This window comes from Pogoniulus pusillus, chromosome 27, assembly GCF_015220805.1.
Source record: "Pogoniulus pusillus isolate bPogPus1 chromosome 27, bPogPus1.pri, whole genome shotgun sequence".
In the NCBI taxonomy this organism is placed as follows: domain Eukaryota; kingdom Metazoa; phylum Chordata; class Aves; order Piciformes; family Lybiidae; genus Pogoniulus; species Pogoniulus pusillus.
Genome location: NC_087290.1, coordinates 16,885,717 through 16,910,156, shown reverse-complemented (window position 1 = coordinate 16,910,156; position 24,440 = coordinate 16,885,717). Strand labels below are relative to the sequence as shown.

Sequence of the window (24,440 nt, the reverse complement as noted above, 5' to 3'; positions counted from 1 at the left end):
GGTATATACTGAACATCTAAACCAGTGAACATGATTCAAATGAAATGGCCACATCCAGCCTGGCCTGAAAAGCATCCAGGGATGAGGCTTCCACCACCTCTGTGGGCAACCTCTTCCAGTTTCTCACCACCTTCATGCTGAAGAACTTCTTCCTAATGTCTAATCTAAATCTTCCCTCTTCCATCTTGGATCCGTTCCCCCAGTCCTATCACTACCTCAAAAGTCCCTCCCCAGCTTTCTTGAGGCCCCCTTCAGATACTGGAAGGCCACAATAAGGTCTCCTCAGAACTTTCTCCAGACTGAACATCCCCAACTCTCTCAGCCTGAACTCACAGCAGAGCAGCTCCAGCCCTCTGATCATCCTCATGGCCCTTCTCTGGACACCTTCCAGCATGTCCAGATCTTTCTTGTAACAGTGGCTCCAGAACTGGACACAGCACTCCAGGTGGGGTCTCAGCAGAGTGATGTAGAGTGGGAGATTCCCCTCCCTCACCCTGCTGCCCACACTTTCTTGGTGCAGCCCAGGATACAATGTGCTTCATAGACTGCAGGTGTACACTGGTGGCTCCTATTGAGCTCATCCACCAGCACCCCCAGGAGAGGGAAGTTAAAAAAGGGAGCTGTTTTGTCTCTGTTAAGTGGCACAGAATGCAAGTTCTAAGTACTCTTTTGTTTGGGAGCTATTACCTTTCAAAGAAAAGAAGCCTCAGTAATCTTACCCCTTCTGCTAAGGTCAATGAGCTCTCAGTCTTTCACAATCAAAACCAGAAGCATTTGTTTTACCCTGTATTATTACCCTGGTTATTAAGGGTGCAACACTACAAAAATGGATGACGGTATCTTTAGTCCCCCAATTTTAGATGGCAAAGCTGTTATTGTAAGAGTGAATTTGCAGCAGAAAATATCAAGCCAGGGCAGAAGTGGCTAAGCTTCAAAAGTCCAGGATGTAAGGCATTATTTTCCCTGTGGTTTGCCTCTTGACAGTCAAACCCAGCACATTGGTGTCACGGGGGTGGACCAAGGCAGACTGCTTTGAAGCCTGTATATTTGCTTTGTTTATAACTCCTTGTTAACCTCTCAGCAACATCTTAAAGCAGCTTTTCTTTCCCGGATGCAAGAAGGCAGATTTGCACTAGGAACCAAATTGCCACCTGAAATGCAAAACCTGCTGAGTGCCCTTGGACTAGGGACAGAAGGGAAGCGAAGCATCATCCATAACGGAGTGTCAGCAGCTCTCATTTTCCACACTGCTCTTTGGCATGAGGGAGATGAAGTGCAACACTGCTGCTCAATGGGCCTTGCTACTGGACCGAGAGCTTGTGGGTGGAAACTCTGAGCCTTCAATTTTGTGGACAGGAAATTCTTGAGCCCCTGTACTCAGCACTGGTCAGGCCACACCTTGAGCACTGTGTGCAGTTCTGGGCTCCTCAATTCAAGAGAGACGTTGAGGTACTGGAAGGTGTCCACAGAAGGGCAACAAAGCTGGTGAGGGGCCTGGAACACAAACCTTATGAGGAGAGGCTGAGGGAGCTGGGGGTGTGCAGCCTGCAGAAGAGGAGGCTCAGGGCAGAGCTCATTGCTGTCTACAGCTACCTGAAGGGAGGCTGTAGCCAGGTGGGGTTAGTCTCTTCTCCCAGGCAACCAGAAACAGAACAAGGGGACACAGTCTCAAGTTGTGCCAGGTAAAGTCTAGGCTGGATGTTGTTAGGAAGTTGTTGTCAGAGAGACTGATTGGCATTGGAATGGGCTGCCCAGGGAGGCGGCGGAGGCATCATCCCTGGAGGTGTTCAAGCAAAGCCTGGATGAGGCACTTAGTGCCATGGTCTACTTGACTGGGTAGGGCTGGGTGCTAGGTTGGCCTGGATGATCTTGGAGGTCTCTTCCAACCTGCTTGATTCTATGAGATTCTATGTGGGGTTACACACGCAGCTGCCCTGCTACCTTTCAGTTTCATGCCCTCCTTACTTGATGTGCCTTGCAGTTTCAGTTGGTGCAAGGAAAACAGCAGTTACTTAAAGTGTAGAAAGAAGGAAACAACTGAGTGTGGAGAATGTTTAGGGAGCATGATCAATCCATCTGAACAAGTGGATGCCATCATGTTGGCCTGTGCCTCTAGGGCAGTGTGCTTCAGATGGGTGGTTTCATTTGCATATATATTTAATTGTGAACTCCCATGACCATCATGGAGAATTTCTCTCTAGTTGCCTTTTTTTTTTCCTCTGATGCTCAGAGGGCAGCAGCAGCTCTCCTATGAGGACAGCCTGAAAGAGCTGGGGTTGTTCAGGCTGGAGAAGAGGAGGCTCCCAGTTGACATTATTGTGGCCTTCCAGGATCTGAAGGGGGTTACAAGAAAGCTGGGGAGGGACTTGTTAGGCTCTCAGGGAGTGACAGGACTGGGGGGAATGGAGCAAAGCTGGAGGTGGGGAGAGTCAGAGTGGATGTGAGGAGGAAGTTTTTCATCGTGAGAGTGGTGAGAGCCTGGAATGGGTTGCCCAGGGAGGTGGTTGAGGCCCCATGCCTGGAGGTGTTTAAGGCCAGGCTGGATGAGGCTGTGGCCAGCCTGATCTAGTGTGAGGTGTCCCTGGCCATGGCTGGGACTAGATAATCCTTGTGGTCCCTTCCAACCCTGACTGTTTCTATGATTCTTGACTGTTGAGCAGAATTTTCTTCTTGCCAGAGCTCAGCAGCAAGAAGATCCTGCTTTAGCCACTGTCTCTTGACCGTGCTGAAACATATGGGGCTCAGGATACAAATCACTTTCTGGATGCCTGTGGTTTGTTTTTTTTCCCAGAGGAGCTTTTTCATTGCTCCAGTTTCCTAGTTGCAGTCTTCCTTGTCAGATTCCTTTCTTGTTGCCTATCCTTCATTACTTCTAAGCTCTCCTTCAATTTAATAAACAAATAACAACAGTTTCTCACTGCAGTGAAATGCTCATTATGTGACTGGTGGATGTTTTCAATAATGAAACCTAACAAGGTTTTCACTGCTCCCAAAGGGCTACTGTTCTTAAGCCTCAATAACAGGAGAGGTAGACCACACATCATGGTGCTGCTAGGAGGTACAGACACACCACTGCACCAAATGCTTTCTCAATCTGAAAAGCAAGGTGGGGCAGTTTATGGGAATATGTTTGTGTGTGTGTTGGTGTAGAGCTCACTCCTCTATCAGGCTGTGGCCATGGGTGGTGGTGGGGAGGAGTCTCAGTGAGGAGGATAGGATGGGGAGCTGGGCAGAAGGCTTTCCCACAGCCAGTTTTGCTAATCTTATGAGGAAAGAGAAACTAAATCCATTTGATGGCACATAGGAAAAAGTGCAGAGGAGGGCAAGGAAGCTGGGGAAAGGCCTGGAGAATAAATCTGATGAAGAGCAGCTGAAGGAGCTGGGGATGGTTAGTGTGAAACAGAGGAGGTTGAAGGCAGACCTCATGGTTATCTGCAGCTACCTGAAAGGACCTTGTAGAAAGGTTGGTGCTGGTCTCTTCTCACAGGTCATTTGTGATAGAAGAACAGGGAACAGTCTCAAGCTGCCACTGGGTAGGTTTAGACTGGACATTAGGAAACAATTTTTTCCTGGCAAGAGTGTTCAGGCATTGGAATGAGCTGCCCAGAGAGGTAGTGGAATCCCAAGTCTGGATGTATTTCAGGGTGGTTTGGCTGTGGTGCTTGGGACTACGGTTTAGGGTGCATCTTATAGAGCAGGGTTATGGGTTGGACTTGGTGATCCTGAGGATCCTGAGGTGATTCTGTCTCACATAAACTTTTGCATGGGAAGAGAAGTTCAGCATTGAATTCTTCTGTAGCCTACCTCAAGTCTCTTACATCCCATTCAGGACTTCCACTGGCAGCTGTGAAATCCCCCCTACCTCAACCTTTTTAAATGGCAGCCTACAGCTACTGTAGCCTATGGTAGATAGCCCATGAAAATATGCTGATGCTTTTGTGCACCTTTCATGCATTTGCCAGGCAGTTTTATTCTGGCAAGCTGTAATTTAATTAATCACTCTTTCTTTGCAGTGTTCTATATCCATGTTCATTATTGTCAGGATTGCAATGTGGAGCTTTTGGAGGGCTTGAAAATTAAGGAAGCAGAATGTTTTGTTTCTCAGTAGAGGAGAAGAAACCATCTGCATATTCCAAGCCACTTCTCCATATGCATTTCATAGTTGATTTGAGATACACTTTGTGCATGAAACGGACCAAGTATGCAAAATCATGGCAGTGTTCCCTCCAGCCATTTGCTCTGTTTCTTCAGGAAGATGAAAACACCTTTAATTCAGACTTCTCAAAGAATGATGTTCCAGTTGTAGTATTTTTAAATACCAGTCTACTGCTTCAGCCCTGGAGGGGTTGAAAAGATGGTTAGAGCAGCATTCTGGTTAGCTTTTCTTTGTAGAATGTTTATTGGTGTCACCAAATAATAAGCAAACTCAACTTCTTTTGGACTTAATTTTACTTAAGCTGCATTTCCTTGATGATGGTCAAGTGAACCTTTGTTTCTGCATATTCATCTATTCTAATTAGTAACTTCTTTAAAGCCAAATAGGCAAGAAAGAGAGGAAGAAAAATAGCATGTATGCAAACTGCTTCAGCTGAATTGAAGGGGGGGAAAAAAAGCTTCTTTTCCCCGAAGCACACATTCTGCATGAAATTCAACTTGACAAGTGACCCTTTCAGAACAGAGCTGCAAAGATTTCACAGCCTTCTCCACATAGGAGAGGCAGCATTCTGTATTCAACCCACAAGCAGCACCCCCCCACCCCCAGTTCCCTCTAAATGAGTGTAGCCTCTTCCTCTACCCCTTGTGCTCTGTTTTATCCTCATTCACTGCATTGACTTTCATGGCTTTAGTGCATGCTTGCATTTCAGAAAATGCTTCAGCAAGCAAAGGCACTGCAATTGTTGATCATAGAATCAACCAGGTTGGAAGAGACCTCCAAGCTCATCCAGTCCAACCTAGCACCCAGCCCTCTCCAATCAACTAGACCATGGCACTAAGTGACTCATCCAGGCTTTGCTTCCACACCTGCAGCATGATGCAGGGGTACATGATGTTTACAAACACACAGGTGCCTCTGTCCACTTCTGGAGCCTTACTACAAGAAAGATCTGGACATGCTGGAAGGTGTCCAGAGAAGGGCCATGAGGATGATCAGAGGGCTGGAGCTGCTCTGCTGTGAGTTCAGGCTGAGAGAGTTGGGGATGTTCAGTCTGGAGAAGAGGAGGCTCCCAGGTGACCTTATTGTGGCCTTCCAGTATCTGAAGGGGGCCTCAAGAAAGCTGGGGAGGGACTTTTGAGGTAGTGATAGGACTGGGGAAATGGATCCAAGCTAGAGGAGGGGAGATTTTGATTAGATGTCAGGAAAGAGTTCCTGACTGTGAGGGTGCTGAGACACTCTAAGAGGTTGCCCAGGGAGGTGGTGGAAGCCTCATCCCTGGATGTTTTTAAAGCCAGGCTGGATGTGGCTCTGGGCAAGCTGATCTAGTGCAAAGTGTCCCTGTCCCTCATAGAATGGTTTAAGTTGGAAGGGACCTCAAAGTTCAGCCAGTTCCAACCCCCTGCTGTAGGCAGGGACACCTCCCACTAGAACAGGTTGCTCAAGGCCTCATCCAACCTGGCCTTGAACACCTCCAGGGAGGGAGCAGCCACAACCTCCCTGGGTGACCTGTTCCAGTGTTTCAGCATTCCAGAGACAGTTCCATCCTCAAATGAGGGTAGTGTGCAGTGTAATATTTAGTGTGTCCTCTGCTTTCAGTGCTCTCTCCCAGGCATCTTTAGGAAGAGAGGGGTGAGCTGCTAGCTTCTACTCACACACAATACTGACAAAGCTTCTTTATATATGGACCATATGTTCTTGCAGTGCTTAGTAGATTGTACATTACAGATACTGGATGATTTTCAAATTGATAAGCTCACATTTTACTTAGGGCAAATTTGGAGTGGAAAATTGCAGCCTTGACATGAGCAATTACAGCATGTAAACAAACATCTGGTCTTGAAAAACTAGAGGGTCAGGCAAGATGATACCACAAGATGAATAGGGGGAATGATTCTTCTGACTTATTAGTGAGTCTCCAGAAGCAGCTACAGCAGATGCTGAGACATCCCTCAGTTGAAAAAGAGACAGAGAGGAAATGGTCTGCTCTTTTCTTTTGTGGTTTGCTGTATCTTTGTGGTTAGGGTTGTGAAGGAGGTGGGGAAAAAAAAACTCTTTACAGGATCAGTCAGGTTTGGAAGGGACCACAAGGATCAGCCAGTTTCAACTCCCCTGCCATGGCCAGGGACACCCTACCCTAGATCAGGCTGGCCAGAGCCCCATCCAGCCTGGCCTTAAACACCTCCAGCAGTGTGGCCTCCCTGGGCAATCCATTCCAGGCTCTCACCACTCTCATGCTGAAAAACTTCCTTCTCACCTTCAGGCTTAATCTCCCCACCTCCAGCTTTACTCCATTCCCCCCAGTCCTGTCACTCCCTGAGAGCCTAAAAAGTCCCTCCCCAGCTTTTTTATGGCCCGCTTCAGATCCTGGAAGGCCACAAGAAGGTCACCTGCGAGCCTCCTCTTCTCCAGACTGAACAGCCCCAACTCTCAGTCTGTCCTCATAGAAGAGCTGCTCCAACCCTCTGAGCATCCTCGTGGCCCTTCTCTGGACATGCTCCAGCATCTCCCCATCCCTCTTTTAACAGTGGCTCCAGAACTGAATGAAGTGCTCCAGGTGGGGTCTCACCAGAGCGGAGCAGAGGGGGAGAATACCCTGCTGGCCACACTTCTCCTGATGCAGCCCAGGCTCTGGTTGGCTTTCTGGGCTGCAAGTGTGCACTGCTGGCTCATGTTGAGCTTCTCATCCACCAGCACCCTCAGGTCTCTCTCCTGAGGGCTGCTCTCCAGCCAGTCCCTGCCCAGCCTGTATGTGTGCTTGGGATTGCCTCGACCCAGCTGCAGGACCTTGCACTTGGTCTTGTTGAACCTCCTGAGGTTGACTTGTGTCCACCTCTGCAGCCTGTCCAGGTCCCTCTGGGTGGATCCCTGCCCTCCAGCCTGTCTGCTGCACCACACAGCTTGGTGTCATCAGCAGTCTTGCTGAGGCTGCACTCAGTGCCTCTGTCCATGGCACCAACACAGATTCAGCCAACCCTGAAGAACTGTTTATATGAATCTTAATTTTTGTATTGTGTATTTGCAATTCTGTCTTTTGTTTTGCTTTGTTTGTTTTGGGGTATTTTTGGTTTTCTTTTTACCAAGAGAGTAACCTGAAGCTGGTAGCTCTCCATGGCTGCTGTTGTGGTCTCTTACATGGTTCCCTTTCCCTCCCAGTGTACTTCCTGCCCCCTAAGAGAAGCAGAGGGAGACAGAGGTGGGATCTTCCATCTAAAATGGTTTTCTTTAGGACTTTGAAAGATGCAGGTGAAGAGCATGAGAAGTCTCTGCTTAGAATTCTGACTGTTTGGTGCCAGTTCCATTCTGTATCACAGAATTGTTTGGGTTGAAAAAGACTTCTAACATTATCGAGTCCAACTGCCAACCTAACATTGCAGAGGGTTGTTTCACACACAGGCTCTGGTTTCAAAGCATCATGTTTGCAAGCCCACTCAAATTGAAATCCTTGTTAAATATTTACTACCTCAGTGGTTTATCCTTGGATGCAAAAATGTTTTTCCTTTCCCCAAATACTAGCAAAAGTGCAGGTAAAAATAGGTATGTCATCTGTGAAGGTTTACCTTTAGAACTGGGCTGGGGGGAAGGAAGGGACAGGCACAGCCTCTGCTCACTTGTGCCCTGGCATAGGGCAAGAGGCAAGGGATGGAAAATGCAGCACAGGAAGTTCTAGCTCAAGATGAGGAAGAAGTGCTTGAGTGTAAGGGTGCCAGAGCCCTGGCACAGGCTGCCCAGACAGGTTGTGGAGTCTCCTTCTCTGGAGCCTTTCCAAACCCACTTGGATGCATTCCTGTGTGGACTACCCTGGGGGATGCTGCTTTGGCAAGGGGGTTGGACTGGAACATCTCTGGAGGTGCCTTCCAACCTCTAAAGTTCTGTGATTCTGTGACTGTAGGAGTGACAGAGCCCTGGCACAGGCTGCCCAGAGAGGTTGTGGAGTCTCCTTCTCTGGAGCCTTTCCAGCCCTGCCTGGATGCATTCCTCTACAACCTGAATTAGATTTTGTGGTCCTGCTCAGGCAGGGGGGTTGGACTGGAAGATCTCCAGAGGCCTGTTCTGACCCCTAACATCCTGTGATCCTGTGAACTGCATAGCTAATTTTTGCAAGTAGAATGTTAAATGCAGGTGTTGGACATGATGAGAGACTTGGGTACAAAGGCAAAGTAAAGCTGAAATGCTTGACATCTGTCTTCTGGAGAATAATCCATGGCTGCAAAAGCATTTATGTCTTAGCTCAACTCTCTGAGAAGGACAGTGCCTTAATGGTATATTTGTTTTATTACTGCCATAAAGTCTTTTCCAGTAAGTCATTGACCTGAAGCAAATTATTTGATGGAGCTTCTGCTTCACTTAAATAAATTAGTTATTAGAATGGAGAATCTAATTATTATCTAATTGGTGTCACCTGGCAAAATATGTAGTATGTGAATCACGCTGAAGACAGCATGGCAATGCTTGCTGCTCCTAAGGAAGCCTTCTTGGTGTTGGCACAGGAGTACTTTGATTGGAGTTGGTGTGTTCTTGGAGAAAGGATGAGTCAAAGAGCTTGATAGATTTTACACTGTGCCTTCTGCTCACAGGATCACAGGGTCTTAGGGGTTGGAAGAGACCTGCATAGATCTTCCAGTCCAACCCCACACCAGAGCAGGACCAGAGAATCTAGCACAGGTCACACAGGAGCACATCCAGACAGGGCTGGAAATGCTCCAGCCTCTCTGGGCAGCCTGTGCCAGGGCTCTGTCACCCTTACACTCAAGAAGTTCTTTCTCCTGTTCAGGTGGAGCTTCTTCCACACAGGAATGCAACCAGACAGGGCTTGAAAGTCTTCAGAGAACCCCATAACCTCTCTGGGCAGCCTGAAACATTCAGCCTGGAAAAGACTCTCAGGATCAGCAAGTCCAACTGCTCCTTACTCTGCAGGGTTCACAATAAACCACAGGATCACAGAACTTTAGAGGTTGGAAGGCACCTCCAGAGGTCATCCAGTCCAACCCCCTTGCCAAAGCAGCTTCACTCAGGGTAGTCCACACAGGAATGCATCCAGGTGGGTTTGGAAAGGCTCCAGAGAAGGAGACTCCACAACCTTTCTGGGCAGCCTGTGCCAGGACTCTCTCAACCCTCACTGTAAAGAAGTTTCTCAAGAAGTTCTTCCTCCTGTTGAAGTGGAACTTCCTGTGCTGCAGTTTCCATCCCTTGCCCTATGCCAGGGCACAGGTGAGCAGAGACTGTGCCTGTCCCTTCCTGACCCCCAGCCCTCAGCTATTTCCATCCATTAATTAGATCCTCTCTCAGTATTTTCCTCCCTAGACTAACCAGCCCCAGGTCTCTCAGCCTTTCCTCCTGTTGTGGCATCAGAACACCAGAAAATTGATTCTCCAAACTGTAGTTTAGAAAAAGCTTCAGAATTTCAAGCAACACCTAATTTTGTGCCCACTAGGCATAATTACACTGTTCTCTCTGTCATTAAGGGGAGAAACTCAGTGTCCTCTCTGATGTTTGCTTAAACAATTTGAAAGCCAGCTTTGCTTTCTCTGCTCCTCCCCCCTCAAAAGAAAAAGCCTGTCTGGAGCTGTGCTGTGTGTCTGTTATGTTTCTGCTTTTTATTACTGTTCAGAAGGTTGTGAGAGCTCTGTTAATTTCCACCATAGGACGAGACGTTAGCAACTAAGCTGCTCCAAAAGGGTGAATCCTGAGCAATGAGGAAAGCAGGAGTTAGCTGTTTGGGGTTGGTTGGAGTTTTTTTCTGTCTGCAGTAAACTGTGTTTGTGAAACTGAATTCTCTGCATTATACCTTTGAAAGTAGGACTATGATAAAATATTTACAGGTATGGCATGAGGAGTAGCTAATGAATGTCTCCAGTGTTCTCAGTGAAGCAATAGATGCAGTATTCTAATGCATATGAAGCATAAATTCTGCTCAGGAATCCTTATGGTACAGTAAAACACTTAATACTCTGAATTCCATTAAGATGTAACAGCACTGCCTTCCATTAGGGTATTTTCTTCTCTTTAAATTGCCCTGAATGCCAGAATATTTTAGGAAAAATATTTAGGAAGATCTTATCAAAAGCTCAGCTTGTTCTAGGGCTTAAAAAAAAAGGAGGCGGGGGGGAGGCAGCTGGAATTGTTTGAATTCATGCACAAGGAACCAAGTGTATAATTTCCTGCTGTCCAGACTGTCAGCTTCTGTGTTAAAAACTCTGGGCCTGCCTCTGCACCTTTGCTGTGGGAGATGGAGCCTGTGTTTTGTAGGCAGTAGGAGTTGGTGGGATACAGTGAGGAGCAGCAGAGCTTGAATGCCCTGTGCTTATCCAAGGAGTGTTCACCCTGAGCCTCTTTATGCTTTACACCCAGGATAGGCACTGACCAGTAATACCAGTTAGTGTGCTTCTATCTGCTTGGCTACTCTAGCCGTGTACGTGTTGCACCTCAGGAGGGCAGAGAGAGAAGGGAAGGGCCAGTGTGTAAAGTATGGCACACTAGGGAAGGGATGGAAGGATGACTGTGAGCCAGCAATGTGTTCTGGTGGCCAAGAACTCTATGATCTCGAAGGTCTTTTCCAGCCTGGTGAGTTCTGTGATTCCATAAGAAGGCCAATGCCATCCTGGGATGGATTAGAAGGGCTGTGGTTAGCAGGTCAAGAGAGGTTCTCCTACCCTTCTACTCTGCCCTGCCAAGGCTGCATCTCAAATACTGTGTCCAGTTCTGAGCCCCTCAGTTCAAGACGGAACTCAGGGAACTGCTTGAGAGAGTCTAGCACAGAGCCACAGAAATGCTGGATGCAGTGGAACATCTTTCTTAGGAGGAGAGCCTGAGGGAGCTGGGGCTGTGCTGCTGGGAGAGGAGCAGCCTGAGGGGGGCTCAGGAGTGGTTAGGAAGATGTAAAGGTGAGTGCCAAGAGGCTGGAGCCAGGCTCTGCTGGGTGATGCCCAGTGCCAGGCCAAGGGGCAGGGGGTGGGAGTTGAGGCATAGCAAGTTCCGTGGAAACATGAGGGAAATGTTTTGACTGTGAGGGTGACAGAAGCCTGGAACAGACTGCCCAGGAAGGCTGTGAAGTCTCTGGAGATATTCAAGAGCTGCCTGGATGTGTTGCTGTGTCATCTGCTGTAGATGCTCCTGCTCTGGCAGGGGGGTTGGACTGGCTGAGCTTTGGAGGTCTTTTCTAACTCCTCATATTGTGTGATTCTGTTATCCAAAGCTGAAAACTGACCCAAATTTAGATTGTTTCTCTTTAGCAAATGGTCAGGCAGTTGGCTTGCCACATCTGGTGCTTATGGTGCTATCTGAGATCATTCGTTTGCTCCTTTGCTTATTTGCTGGGTTGTTCTTGTAATGGAAAGGACTGAAGTCTCCCTGGGGTGGGCTGAGGACTGGGGAAGCCACTTGTGCAACAGAAGCTTCTGCTGCAGCAGCACATTTAGCAACAATAGCGCTGGAGAGGGATGTATTTACATGATGAAAGCCAAGTGTCTGCTTGATTCCTGTTTTCAGCTCTCATTTAGAGGATCGTTTAAAAGCAGAATAGTTTTAAATGCTCTCCTTTTTAAAAAGCAGCTCTATTGTTCTGAATTTGTTTTCTCAGAGCCTTTGGAATGGGCTGCCCAGGGGAGGTGGTGGAGGTGTTTAAAAAGAGGCTGGATGAGGCACTTGATGCCGTGGTTTAGTTGGTTAGATGGTGTTGGGCGATAGGTTAGACTTGATGATCTCAAAGGTCTTTTCCAACCTGGTTAATTCTGTGATTCTGCGAGTTGAACTTTATCATTTAACTTTAGGGGACAGTGATGGCTGCAAGACTTCAGTCTTCAAGATGAATGATTCTGACCTCTACACATAACTTTTTGCACGGCTTGTCAGGGACAGCTCTCTTCAGGAGCAAATAAAGCATCAAAACAATGTTCCTCTCTTTGAAAAGTGAGAGCGCTGCCTCTGCTGTAGGCTAAGTCTTTGGTTTTCGTGTTTTGTGATGCTAAAGTAATGTTTGTGCTGCTTGGTGGCAGAGCACAGAGAAGGCAGATGAATGGAAACCTGCAGAGCATCCAGTGATGCCCTTCTTTAAAGATCCCTGTAAAAAATGGTGTTGGCTTGGGTTTTTTTTTAGTTCTTGCTAATGTGCCTGTAGTATTCCTCTAAGGTTCTTACCCTTTGAAAGTTGAAAGCTTTGTGATAAAACCGGGCCTGTAATAAGACACAACTTCCTTAGAGAAAGTCGCACTAAAAATAATCCTGGTAGTGCCCTCGAGGTGTTCCTCAGCTAGCAACAGCGGCTGCGTTTTCACAGGACAAAAGCAGAGGCTGGTGAGGTCAGGGAGGATGAGTCTGGATTCCTGCGGGAAACTTGGTAGGAGCATCCAGGGGGGGTTGAGCTTTTATGAATAAAATAGGTGTGGGTTTGTGCCAATATTGTTTTAAAGCACCCAGGAAAATGGAAGCAAGTCCAAAAGAGTCCCAGTGTGTGCATTTAGTGTGTGATTCATAGAATCACCCAGTTTGGAAGAGACCTCCAAGATCCTCCAGCCCAACCTAGCACCCAGCCCTATCCAGTTAACCAGACCACGGCACTAAGTGCCCCATCCAGGCTTGGCTTGAACACCTCCAGGGACGGTGACTCCACCACCTCCCTGGGCAGCCCATCCCAATGCCAATCACTCTCTCTGCCAAAAGCTTCCTCCTAACATCCAGCCTAGACCTGCCCTGGCACAACTTGAGACTGTGTCCCCTTGTTCTGTTGCTGCTTGCCTGGCAGAAGAGCCCAACCCCACCTGGCTACAGCCTCCCTTCATGTAGCTGCAGGCAGCAATGAGCTCTGCCCTGAGCCTCCTCTTCTGTAGGCTGCACACTCCCAGCTCCCTCAGCCTCTCCTCACAGGGCTGAGCTCCAGGCCCCTCCCCAGCTTCATGTTAGGACTCTCCTATAGCAGATCTCGCTGACCTCTACTGATAACTTTTCCATGTTTCAAAACTAGAAAATCCTGGGTCGATTCTGATCAATCTCTGCACACTTCTGTTGAGACACTGATAAACTGCAGTTGTGGCTTTTGCTTTACTACTCCTTTTAGCCTGTTAAAAACATTGCCCTGATTTGCCGAGTGCAATATAATGACTCCCTGACATGTCTGCATCACCAGAAACTAATCCCACCTCTGCATGCTCTTCATTTTCCAGATGATGATCCTGTAGAATCCGTTTTACAGGATGACTCTCTGACTTCCTCATGCTCATGAGTGCAAAATGGTATCTCCTGTGAGCATGGGTGCAGGTGGCCATGTTCAGCACATGGCTTAACTGTGGCAGCTAATTGATCCCTGGCTTGTGCTAGCAGACGGGAGAGGTCCTGCTGGAGTAGAGACCTCACTTGGCTCACGAGAGTGCAATTACCAAAGAAAAGAAAACCCCCGTGTTGGGTGTCAGCGTGATAGGATTTGAGGAGGCTCTGCTTTTGTTCTTGTGCGGGAGGAAAACTTCCTGGGAAGCGGGGATGAAATTCCAGCCTTATCTTGGCGAACGCGTGTGGGATTCAGCCGCGCAGCGAGAGAAGAGCGCCGGTGCCACGCCAGGCTCTTGGCTCCTGCCATCCTGTGCCAAAGGTAGTCTGCTGTGCCTGGCTGTTGAAGTTTGAAAAACTCTGCTGGGGTTCTAAGCGAGTGCTGCCATGGTGTGCTTCTGGTGCGGCTTCCTTTGTTTGCCATCGCGCCTGGCCAGCCCTATAGGAGAGCTGTCTGCGGAGCGCCTTTGCATGTTCAGATCTAGCAGTGATTAGAATATACTAATGCCCAGTGGGTATATGTGTCATTTTTAAACAGCTGCCGAGCTTTCTCCCTGCTGCTCCAATTAACACATCCAGCACACGCTTGCCGGTGAGTGGGCTGTGTGTACGGGTTAAACCACTCTGCTATTTATTCATCCGGCATATTGCGGGGCCAGAAATGGATCAATGCCTTTCCTCGTCTTACAACAGATTAGATCCAACGGGTTTCTGAGCCTGTTCCCCGGGTAGGTGGGAGGGCAGCATTGAACTGATGAGTAAAAACCTGTTTTATCTTGAGCTGTGGTTCAGTCCATTGACTAACATCTCTCCCCGCCTCCCAGCCCCTCTTCAAATGATGGAGACACAGGATAGGGAGCTCTCTGCGCTGGGCTTCCCCTGGCTGGCAGGCAGGTGTCTTCAACTTTGTCCTCTGCTGTTTTAACAGCTGCTCAAAAGACTGACTTTCTCCTTTAGCGTAAAGGTTTCCCTCCTCTGTCTGTTTTCATGTTGAAATAGCCCAGTTAGTGGGCTTGCTGAAGTCTGTCCCCCCGCGGTTTATTTTTGAAGGGAAAACAACATGCATCCTCGTCACTGCTGAGCTAAGGGAGGGCTTGCTTAATGGTACCAGAGCGGCTGGCCTGAGCCTGCGGCTTGGCTCCGGTGCTGGCTGTCGATTCATGCTGGGACAGCTCTTTGTGAAGCAGAGGGCAAGGGGGGCTGCTGGCTGGTGCTGCTGAGCGAGGAGATGGAGCGCTTCTTGGGCTTTGTCAAGCAGATAAGAAGATCGAGAAGAAGAAAAGGCAAAAAGTACCGGCCGGAGGAGGATTACCATGAGGGCTATGAGGATGTCTACTATTATGCCTCGGAGCATTTTCGAAGTAAGTATTTTGCTTAACCTGGTTTTCCTTTGGCCGTGGTCAACGCGATGCTTTAAAGACGTTTGAACACCCTGAACTGCAAAAACGAGAGCAGTACTCCTCCCTTGCTAGAATCTGAGCATCACTTTCTGTTAGGGCTTTATCTGGCTGTGACTGCTGATGAAACAATACAAAGCAGCTGGAGCGGCACAGACGCTCTCAAAGTAAGCAGCGTCTGGCTGGAAACCTGGGTACGATTTCAGGTGCCGTTAATTGAGTCTGGCTGCTGGAAACCTTTTGTTAAGGCAGTTGGTGTTGAGAAGCGGTAGGGTGGTGAGCTGCGTGGGTGTCTTTTAAAGCGGTATGAAGGCAGCGATCGTTCATTTGCGAGTTGGGGCTGGTGGTTAATGTTGTCAAGGGAGAGTCAGTCCTCTGCGCCTCCGATTCGACCTGGTCTTCTCAGTAGCGAGTAACTCCAGTGGGCTGCTTCCTCACGGTGAGTACAAGGCCACTCAGGAGGAATTAAGTGGTCCGTTTTATTTGCTTGCACTCACGGGACAGCAGCAGCTCACCTGAAACCATAATGAGCCACCTGCTTGCAGGTCTCTGTGTAAACTGTGCCCTCTTCCCTCTGGCTAACCTGTCGGGCTTCAGAGCTGCCTTAGGCTTCTCCCAGAGGTGGGCACACGCCCAGAGGTGCCCAAGGCGACGCTGCCCCCTGCCCAAGGTGTTGAGCAGCGCTGTCAGGGCAAGGTGCTGGCAGTCGAAGCGGCCATGCACAGAAAGTACCTTTTGAAAAGCTTCCTGCTGTTCTGGCTGGTGCTCTGGGGTCTGTGCAGTGAAGCCGTGCCTTCTGTTGAGCAGCAAGTTTGATGTGCCTTTTTGTTGTTGTTCTGTATGGTGCGAGTGGCTCTTGATGTGGGGTTGAGTTTGGGTTTTTTTGCATCATTTGGCTTCGTTTCCACTCTGTTGAAATAAACCATAGGAACATTACACTTCGTTTAAGACAAAACGTTGAAAGAGCTTGTGCCTTTCAGCGCCAGACTACAGCTACCCAGTGGTAAACTAGGAATGAAGAGTTTTTTTCTTCTTGGTTTTCTCTAGCTGCAGCATGCTTGCCTATCTCCAAAAGCAAAAGACCTTAAAGTGTTCTGTTGTTTACTGAGTTTCTACTTAATGCAATCTTCATCTCTTTTCATTTTAAAGAATATAATACAATGCTGATAATTTTATACTTTATATTGTTAAGACAGAGTTTCTAAAATAAGAAGAAAAGCAAAAAGACCAATTCCCGGGGCAGTGCATAAAGCCCTCTGCAAAAGGACTGAACGTTTCACACCTGCTTAGCACTGAAAGCTGTGAAAGTGATGCACGCTGGTGAAAGCACCTAACTTCTTCTTGCTTTAATATGTAAATCAAGGGACGTGCCAAAGCAGCCTGTCAAAATATTTCTCGAAGCTGATTGTTGTTGCTGAAGGTCTTTTATAAACAAGAAAGCAAAACCCCATCAAAAACTGTCACATGTAATAAGGATTTCCTGAATGCTGATTAATAAATTATTAACTCTTGACCTAGTGTGAGGCACTAAGATTGAGCACAGCATTTAGTAGGTTTTACCTTTTGTTCTACTTGGAAAAATAAAAGCATCGTACACACTCCAGCCTGTGGAGGTCACAAGTGTTTGAGACTGGGTGAACCCCTGCCAGACTGTGGTGTCTGGGATGGTGATCACAGTGCTCAGGCTGAATGGTCAAAAACGGACTTGGGTGCACGCAGAGTTCTCAGCTTCTTGCAGTTGCTTAAACCAAGCAGGTAACAGGGATTTCATGGAGTTTCCCTTTTATTCTGCTTGGAAACATAAAAGCATAGCACACACTCCAGCCTGTGGAGGTCACAAGTGTTTGAGACTGGGTGACTCTGCCAGATGGTGGTGATTGGAACAGCGATTATAGCGCTCGGGCTGAACGGTCAAAAGTGGAGTTGGGTGCACACAGAGTTCTCAGCTTCTTGCAGTTGCTTAAACCAAGCATGTAACAGGGGATTCCATGGAGTCTTTAATAAGTAGACAGAGTTGTTCCTCAAGTGCTTCGTTCCTTTCCATGTGCTACACTTGCACTGTTTGGTCGGATAGGTGCGGTGACTGCCTAAAAAGCAGTGGACAAAATAGGAACAGACGCTGCTGGTGCTACTATAAATGCTTCCTTGAAATTGAATTTCGTGTAATGGGGGCAACGAAATGTGTTGTGTTTAATTTAGTTGTGGCCTGGTGTTAATGCTGTTTAGAAGGCAGATTTGGAGTGATTGCAGAGCTCTTAAAAGCCATTCCTTCTGCGTTCGTCTGCTTAGAGGAATGCCTTCTTGAAAACGAAGATTGTATTTATTGGTGTGATTTTCAGAGCATTAGAGTCATGAAATCAAAGACCTGTTGTTGATTCAATTGCGTGGAGTTGGAGCTTTTTGAGACTTAGGTTTCCTCTCTGTGCGTTGTTCTCCATCCCTCCTCCACTGTTTATGATTTATATCTCCAATTAGCCAGCGCATTTGAAGATTGTCTGAGCCTATAACTTTATGAGCTTGTTAACTCTCTCCTCTTCCCACTCCTAGTATTGCTTAGAGTGCTGCATGGAGGCAGAATTAAGGGGAAAAAATGCAGAAACTACATTAGAATGACCAAAGCAGAAAGAAAGCAACGTTAAAAATAGAACAGGCCTCTGGGAATTGCAGGAAAAAGGTGACTTTAGTTTGTCCTCAGCCCAGCTGTGCCCAGAGATCGGGATGTTGTGGTTCCTGCTGTTAGGTGTATGTTTCTTGCTCTGCTGAAGCTTTGTCATGCAAGACCACACCACATTAGCTGTGATATCAGGACACAGCTAAGTGAACGGAAGATGCAGGAATGCTCAGAGCTCACTGGGTGAAAAGAGACCCCAGCTCTTGAGTCAGCTGTCTTTTTGTCTTGGACAGCTCATCTGTATAGCTTCAGTTAAATGCATGTCCTTGTTTTGGCAAGCAACATCAGCTCTCCTGTCTTTCTGACGAGACTATTTCTGTGCTACATAGTGTAAGAATAATTAAAAGTTGTGGTTTAACCCCAAATGGCAACTTAAGACCACATGCTCATTCTCCAGGGATGGAGCCCCAGCCACCTCCCCAGGCAGCCTGTTCCAGTGTTCTACCATCCTCATGGTTCAGACCCTGTTCCTAGCATCCAATCTCAAACTGCTCTGCTCTAGTTAGAAGCCATTGCCCTCATCCTGTCCCTGCAGGCCTTTGCAAACAGTCTCTCTGCAGCCTTCTTGCAGCCCCCTTCAGGTACTGGCAGGCTGCTGTGGGATCTTCCCAGAGCCTCCTCTTCTCCAGCTTAAACACCTCCAGCTCTCTCAGCCTGTCCTCATAGCAGAGCTGCTCCAACCCCCTGATCATTTTTGTGTCCCTCCTCTGGACCTGCTCCATTAGTTTCATGTCTTTCTATATTCAGTGCTTCAGTGCTCGATGCAGTACTGCAGGTGAAGTCTCACCAGAGCAAAGTGACAGAATCTTTGGGTGTAGCCCAGGCTATGATTTGCTCTCTGTCTCCTCATGTCCAGCTTCTCTTCCATCAACACCCCCAAGTCCTTTTCCACAGAGTTGTTTTCTATCACCTCCTCCCCCAGTCTCTATTGATAGTGAGGATTGTTCCAGCCCAGGTGCAGAACCCTGCACTTGCTCTCGTTGAACTTCATGAGGTTCACCTGGGCTCAGCTTTCCAGCTTGTCTAAATTAGCTCTATTCCAGTCAAAACCAGCACAGTAAAACAGTAATTTTGGTACACAACCACACATTACCATCGGTAGTGCAGGTATCATACTTGTTTCAGTGAGACTTTGCCGTGTGAACATAATGGGTGATGAAATTGCTACTCAGCCTACTCAGACGAGTTGGTGCTTACTGCATAAAACACTTGAAAAAGGGTTATATTTACCTTGTGAAGCACTGCTGTTCAGCCTCCTCCTTTTGATGAGGCTCTGCATGGGAAAGGCCCTTGTTATATATATGTAAACAAGAGAAAGAGTTTTGTCACTGTGAGGGTGGCAAAACCCTGGCACAGGCTGTCATGGGAAGTTGTGGAGTCTCCCTCTCTGGAGATAGTCAAAAGCTGCTTGCATGTGTTCCTGTGTGATCTGCTCCAGGTGCTCCTGCTTTGGCAGGGGGTTGGGCCAAATGAGCTTTCAAGGTTACTTCTGTGCTGGTTTGAGGATAGAGTATTTTAATGAAAGAAATTATTGGCTGTGATTGTGCTTTTGATTTTGGGGTCCCCAGTTGAAGAGGGACAGGAATCTGCTAGAGAAGGTCCAGTGGAGGGCTAGGAGGATGATGAGGGGACTGGAGCAGTGCCCGACGAGGAGGGGGTGAGGAACCTGGGGCTGCTTAGTCTGGAGAAGACTGAGAGAAGATCTAATAAATGTTTATAAATCTCTGGGGGCTGGGATCAGGAATGGGGGACAGGCTCTGCTCACTGCTCCCTGTGATATGACAAGGAGCAATGGATGGAAGCTGCAGCACAGGAGGTTCCAGCTCAACACAAAGGGAAACTTCTTGAATGTAAGGGTCCCAGAGCACTGGCACAGGCTGCCCGGAGAGGTTGTGGAGTCTCCTTCTGTAGAGCCTTTCCAGGCCTGTCTGGAGGTGTTCCTGTGTGACCTGAGCTGGATTGTATGGTCCTGCTGTGGCAGAGTGGTTGGACTCAGTGATTCCTTAGGGTCCCTTCCAACCCCTGACATCCTGTGAGCCTGTGAAAAGAAAATACAGTGATGTCTGTATTAGCTATTCATTTTGTTGGGACCTATAAAAGCAAGGACACAAAGATAGATAAGACAGTCTCTGCCTGACTTTGCCATATTAACTCTTATGCCTGACCCTGCACGTTTCCCAACTAATCATTCTGCTTCTAATGCCCCTTGCTGACCTTTCCAGATCACCTTGCACATAGGAGAGATTCTGGGATAAAGGAGTGGGTGGGAAAAAGGTGGAGAGGTGGTTGGGAGCCCCTCCTGGGCACTCTAACTGCTGGGAGGGGTCTTGGATGAGGCACTTAGTGCCATGGTCTAGTTGATTAGCTAGGGCTGGGGGATAGGTTGGACTGGATTCTAATCTATTACAGATAACTGCAACTATATACACTTGCATACAAGTTACAGAGTTATAGAATCAGCCAGGTTGGAAGAGACCTCCAAGATCATCCAGTCCTGTATATGTGCTTGTAAATTGTGCTAAGCTGTGAATGTAAAGTTTAATTCTTTAAATTCCAGCCAGCTGAGTTTAGTCTGCGTGAATCCTTGGCAGGGAGGGGGTCGAGTGATGCCCAGAACCACTACACTTTCCAATTGCTGGCCTCCTGTGATACTATAACCAAGATTGATAGTGAACATGAGGAATGCTGTATAGTAGAGCTGTCTGGAACACTCCCAAAAAGGACATATGTCCTTTCTCTTAGGACAAGATGTTCTGCCAGAACGTTTGACTTTTCAGCCTAGTCTTTAGCAAGAAGGTGTTCTGGGGACTCAGGCTGAATTTGAATCATAGAATCAAGCAGGTTGAAAGAGACCCCCCCAAGATCATCCAGTCCAAACTGGCACCCAGCCCTATCCAAGCAACCAGACCATGGCACTAAGTGCCTCATCCTGGCTTTGCTTCAACACCTCCAGAGATGGCGACTCCACCACCTCCTTGGGCAGCCCATTCCAAAGCCAATCACTCTCTGGGAAGAACTTCCTCTTAACATCCAGACTGGATGAGGCACTTAGTGCCATGGTCTAGTTGATTAGACAGGGCTGACTGATAGGTTGGACTGGATGATCTTGGAGATCTCTTCCAACCTGGTTGATTCTGTAGTGTCTTTCCACCTCTCTCTCCGTGTCATCATTGGAAAGTGAAGGTAAAGATATTTGACTTCTCACCTAGCAAATAAGGCAAAAATGAGAAACTGAATGATTTATATAAATCAGAGTCCAAAATATTCTCTTTGTTGACTGAAATCTGGTAATAATTTAGTTAAAATTAATATTGGATGTATGAGACACTATCTGGGACAGTGTCAGGCAGAATAGCTCTGCCTGGGTGCTGTTCTCCAGTATGGCTCAATGACGTGCTCCAAAAACTCTCCCAGCTGCCAAAAATCTTCCTAACAAATGTCTTTGCATTTCATACTCTGGGTGGCTTTAAAGCTGTATTAAATATTGATGGAAGAGACCTACTCCTGAAATAGCACCAAGATAAAACACTGGAGGAGGTGATAAGCCTGTGGTACAGTCAGTAGCAGCATCGCTCTTGTCAAGATTTTCTCCCATGTTGTAAGTTGGTGCAAATAGTTCTTGTTTGCAGAAGTCTCCTAGATTTGATTGAGGTTGTAAAAGAGTTAATGGGTTTGTGACTAATGTGGTGACAAGGGCATGGACTACCTCTTGCTCAGGTTGCAGAGATGTTAATTGATCTTGAGGATGAGGCATGCAGGCTTTTCATTTTACATAGAGAGCGTGTAAGTCGTCTGCAGCTTAATTGGATATTGGGAGGGGAGTTCTCTTCCCATCTCAGGTCTTGTCTTGTCACTGTAGTAGAATCTCAGCTTTCCCTGAAGCTAATACATTTGTTGCAGCCTCTACAAGAAGTGCTTGGTAACCTGAGCAGAGAATCTGGCAGGCCTTGCAAACACAGTGAAAATAATCTTTTCAAAGAGAACTAAAATGCTATTAAAGCTTCTTATTTCTGCCTCCTTAATGGCCATTTGATGCCTAATGGACCTTGGAGAACTCCATTAATAAATTAGAGTTATTTCAGTGTTTCTGTCTCTTTTCCATAATTCACTTTTTTCCTGAGGTCTGTTTGGTCCCAGCACCAGGACTTGCACAGGAGCAGGTTGCAATGCCCATGGCACAGAATCACAGAATTGTCAGGATTGGAAGTAACCTCAAAGATCATCCAGTTCCAACCTCTCTGAGATGGGCAGGGACACCTCACGCTAGATCAGGTTGCCCAGAGTCACATCCAGCCTGGCCTTCAAAACATGCAGAGATGAGGCTGCACAGTATTGCAGTGTGGTCTCACCAGGGCAGAGTAGAGGGGGAGAAGAACCTCTCTAGCCCTGCTGGCCACACTTTTCCTGATGCAGCCCAGGCTGCCATTGGCCCTGATGGCCACAAGGGCACATTGCTGGCCCAGGCAGAACTTGCTGCCCACCAGCACTCCAAGGGCTTTCTCCACGGAGCTGCTTTGCAGGATGCTTAAGCTGTTTGCATAGTGGTGTTAGCTGCATTATGTTATTTATTTCGATTCAAATAGAATTAAATTGGTGCAGCAGTGTGAATTCCAGCTGCCATGTCAGTAGAAGTGAGGTTCCAGGGGCTGTGGGGTTCCCTGCAGCACTGGAGCAACACATTTCTTCTAGCCAGTGAGGTGCCTGGTGGTTTTGGTGTAACATTGTCCTTGCACACGAAACAGGACAAAGACATTCTACCTTCTCACTGCCCAGGAGTTATGCAACAGCCAGTCTGAGTTTGTTTGTAACAGGATTAGTTTATTAAATGATCCTTTGTGGCTCTTCTGCAAGTGGCCCTTAGGTTCCTGGGGCAGTGCATGACATGGAGTTGCTTCAGAGTTACTTGAGGGAAGGGAGCTTATTTATCTTAAGTCACTGAAATAATGAGACCTGAGTTCTGCAATTCTTTGCATGAAGTGTAAACACTCCTTCCTGCTAGCAATTATGAGTCTACAACTCCTGTGCTACTTTTTCTTTCATGGACTTTGTGGTCCTATTCTTCAATGAATAATTAAAGATCCTAATTGTCCCTGCTAAAGAAATGCATTCATTATGGGTCACCCTCCCTTTGCAGTGGCTGCTTCTGCAGGGTTGTGCTTGCAGTGGTTTAGAGACTTCGGTGCCTGTTGTATTTCAGTGTATCCAGAATAGCATTCCAGTTAAAATAATGACATCTAGGGAGATCTGGCTGCCTGTCCTGCTTTCTGAAATGTCATGCAAGTTCACAACTGTAATCATGAATATCAGTTAACATCAGGCAACCAGCAGTGGAACAAGGGGACACAGTCTCAAGTTGTGCCAGGGGAGGTTCAGGCTGGATGTTAGGAGGCAGTTCTTCACAGAGAGAGTGATTGGCATTGGAATGGGCTGCCCAGGGAGGTGGTGGAGTCACCATCCTGGGAGGTGTTCAAGCAAAGCCTGGATGAGGCACTTGATGCCATGGTCTGGTTGACTGGATTAGGGCTGGGTGCTAGGTTGGACTGGATGATCTCAGAGGTCTCTTCCAACCTGGTTGATTATATGATCACAAACATAGAGCCATCAGAGTAATTTTTTTCCCCCTTGGATATTGTGAAGTGAGTGAAAGATCAGGTTTTATGAACTAAGATTAGAGAGGTGAAAGCAGCTGCTGAGGTGTCAGTTTTAATGCTGGACTTTGGTTCCAGTGGAAAACTGAAAACAATTATTGGAGCAAAGGAGGAAACAACAATATAAGCCCCTTGCTGATGAGATTATAAGCATTTATTGAATGATTGCTGTGTTTCTTCAGCAGGGCATGCCAGCAGCTAGAATTAATCATCAGCATGAATATAAATACACATTTACCAGAAATAGTATTTGTGTAAGGCAGTTTTGATCATCCTCCTGGTATGTGCAGACTTTAGCAGGCAACTTTGTTTAGTGTTTTTTTCAGCTGAAAAGAGATGGGGCAGTGCTGTGGCTGAGCACAGGGTCACGGAATTGTCAGGGTTGGAAGGGACCTCAATGGTCATCTAATTCCAGCCCTCCTGCTGTGGGCAGGGACACCTCACACTAGAGCAGGTCGCCCAGAGCCACATCCAGCCTGGCCTTCAAAACATGCAGGAATGAGGCTTCCACCACCTCCCTGGGCAACCTGTTCCAGGCTCTCACCACCCTCATGCTGAAGAACTTCCTAATGTCTGATCTAAATCTCTCCTCTTCTATCTTGGATCCATTCCCTCAAGTCTTGTCACTACCTGATACCCTCAGAAGTCCCTCCCCAGCTTTCTTCAGACACTGGAAGGCCACAATAAGGTCTCCTGGAAGCCTTCTCCAAGCTCAACAGCCCCAACTCTCTCAGCCTGTCCTCATAGGAGAGGAGCTCCAGCCCTCTGATTATCCTCGTGGCCCTTCTCTGGACGTGTTCCAGAGTCTGTGATGACCAATCTGCTGATGGCCTGGATGCCTGAACACTGTCAGCTTTCTTCAAAGAGGTTTCTAGTTTCTCTCTGAAGGCCAGGAAATGCTACACAAGTTGGCCTGCAAGACTGCTGAGGACACCTACTCCAAATTTATGGGTCCCTACAAAACCTTAGTTTAACTGCTCTTTAATGAGTCCTTAGTGAAGAACTTCTGACTCTTTTTTTGCTGTGGCCCTGGTGCTGGATTCAGCTTGTGGCTGAGGCTGCACTGAGTCCTGGCACAGCATCGTGTGTGCCCTTCCTACCACCCTCCTCTTTGGGACTCATCCCTCGTTATCCTCACTTGAGAGCTGAAGCTCCAGATGTCTGGCACAAGTTGCTGCTGTAGCATGCCAAGAGAAGTAAGGTTTGTAGGTATAAATTCTGTGTAAGCCTAACTAGTGTGAAAATCCAGCCACAAGGCATCTCAGGACGTAACCTTTAAGTTGTTACATGCCTTTGATGATAATCTCTCCATG

At 47.5% G+C, this 24,440-nt stretch overlaps 1 protein-coding gene and 1 long non-coding RNA gene across 14 annotated transcripts in view; both read left to right on the top strand.

Moving 5' to 3' along the window:
- GRIP1 (glutamate receptor interacting protein 1) overlaps positions 1-24,440 on the top strand; it is a 358,558-nt gene that overhangs the window by 93,162 nt on the left and 240,956 nt on the right. For 7 of the 13 annotated variants that reach the window (XM_064166291.1, XM_064166296.1, XM_064166289.1 and 4 more), the window contains exon 1: positions 14,239-14,772. The exons of 1 other annotated variant lie outside the window; for it this stretch is intronic. In XM_064166291.1, coding sequence (XP_064022361.1) covers positions 14,640-14,772 — 133 coding nt within the window. In that variant the 5' untranslated portion in view covers positions 14,239-14,639. Of the gene's footprint in view, positions 1-14,235; positions 14,773-24,440 lie in introns of those variants that run through there. 5 more of the 13 variants (XM_064166284.1, XM_064166290.1, XM_064166283.1 and 2 more) reach the window with 2 other exon arrangements.
- On the top strand, positions 14,952-16,539 carry LOC135187519 (uncharacterized). The gene is made up of 2 exons (XR_010307357.1): positions 14,952-15,247; positions 16,001-16,539. It is a non-coding gene; the product is annotated as an uncharacterized LOC135187519 (long non-coding RNA).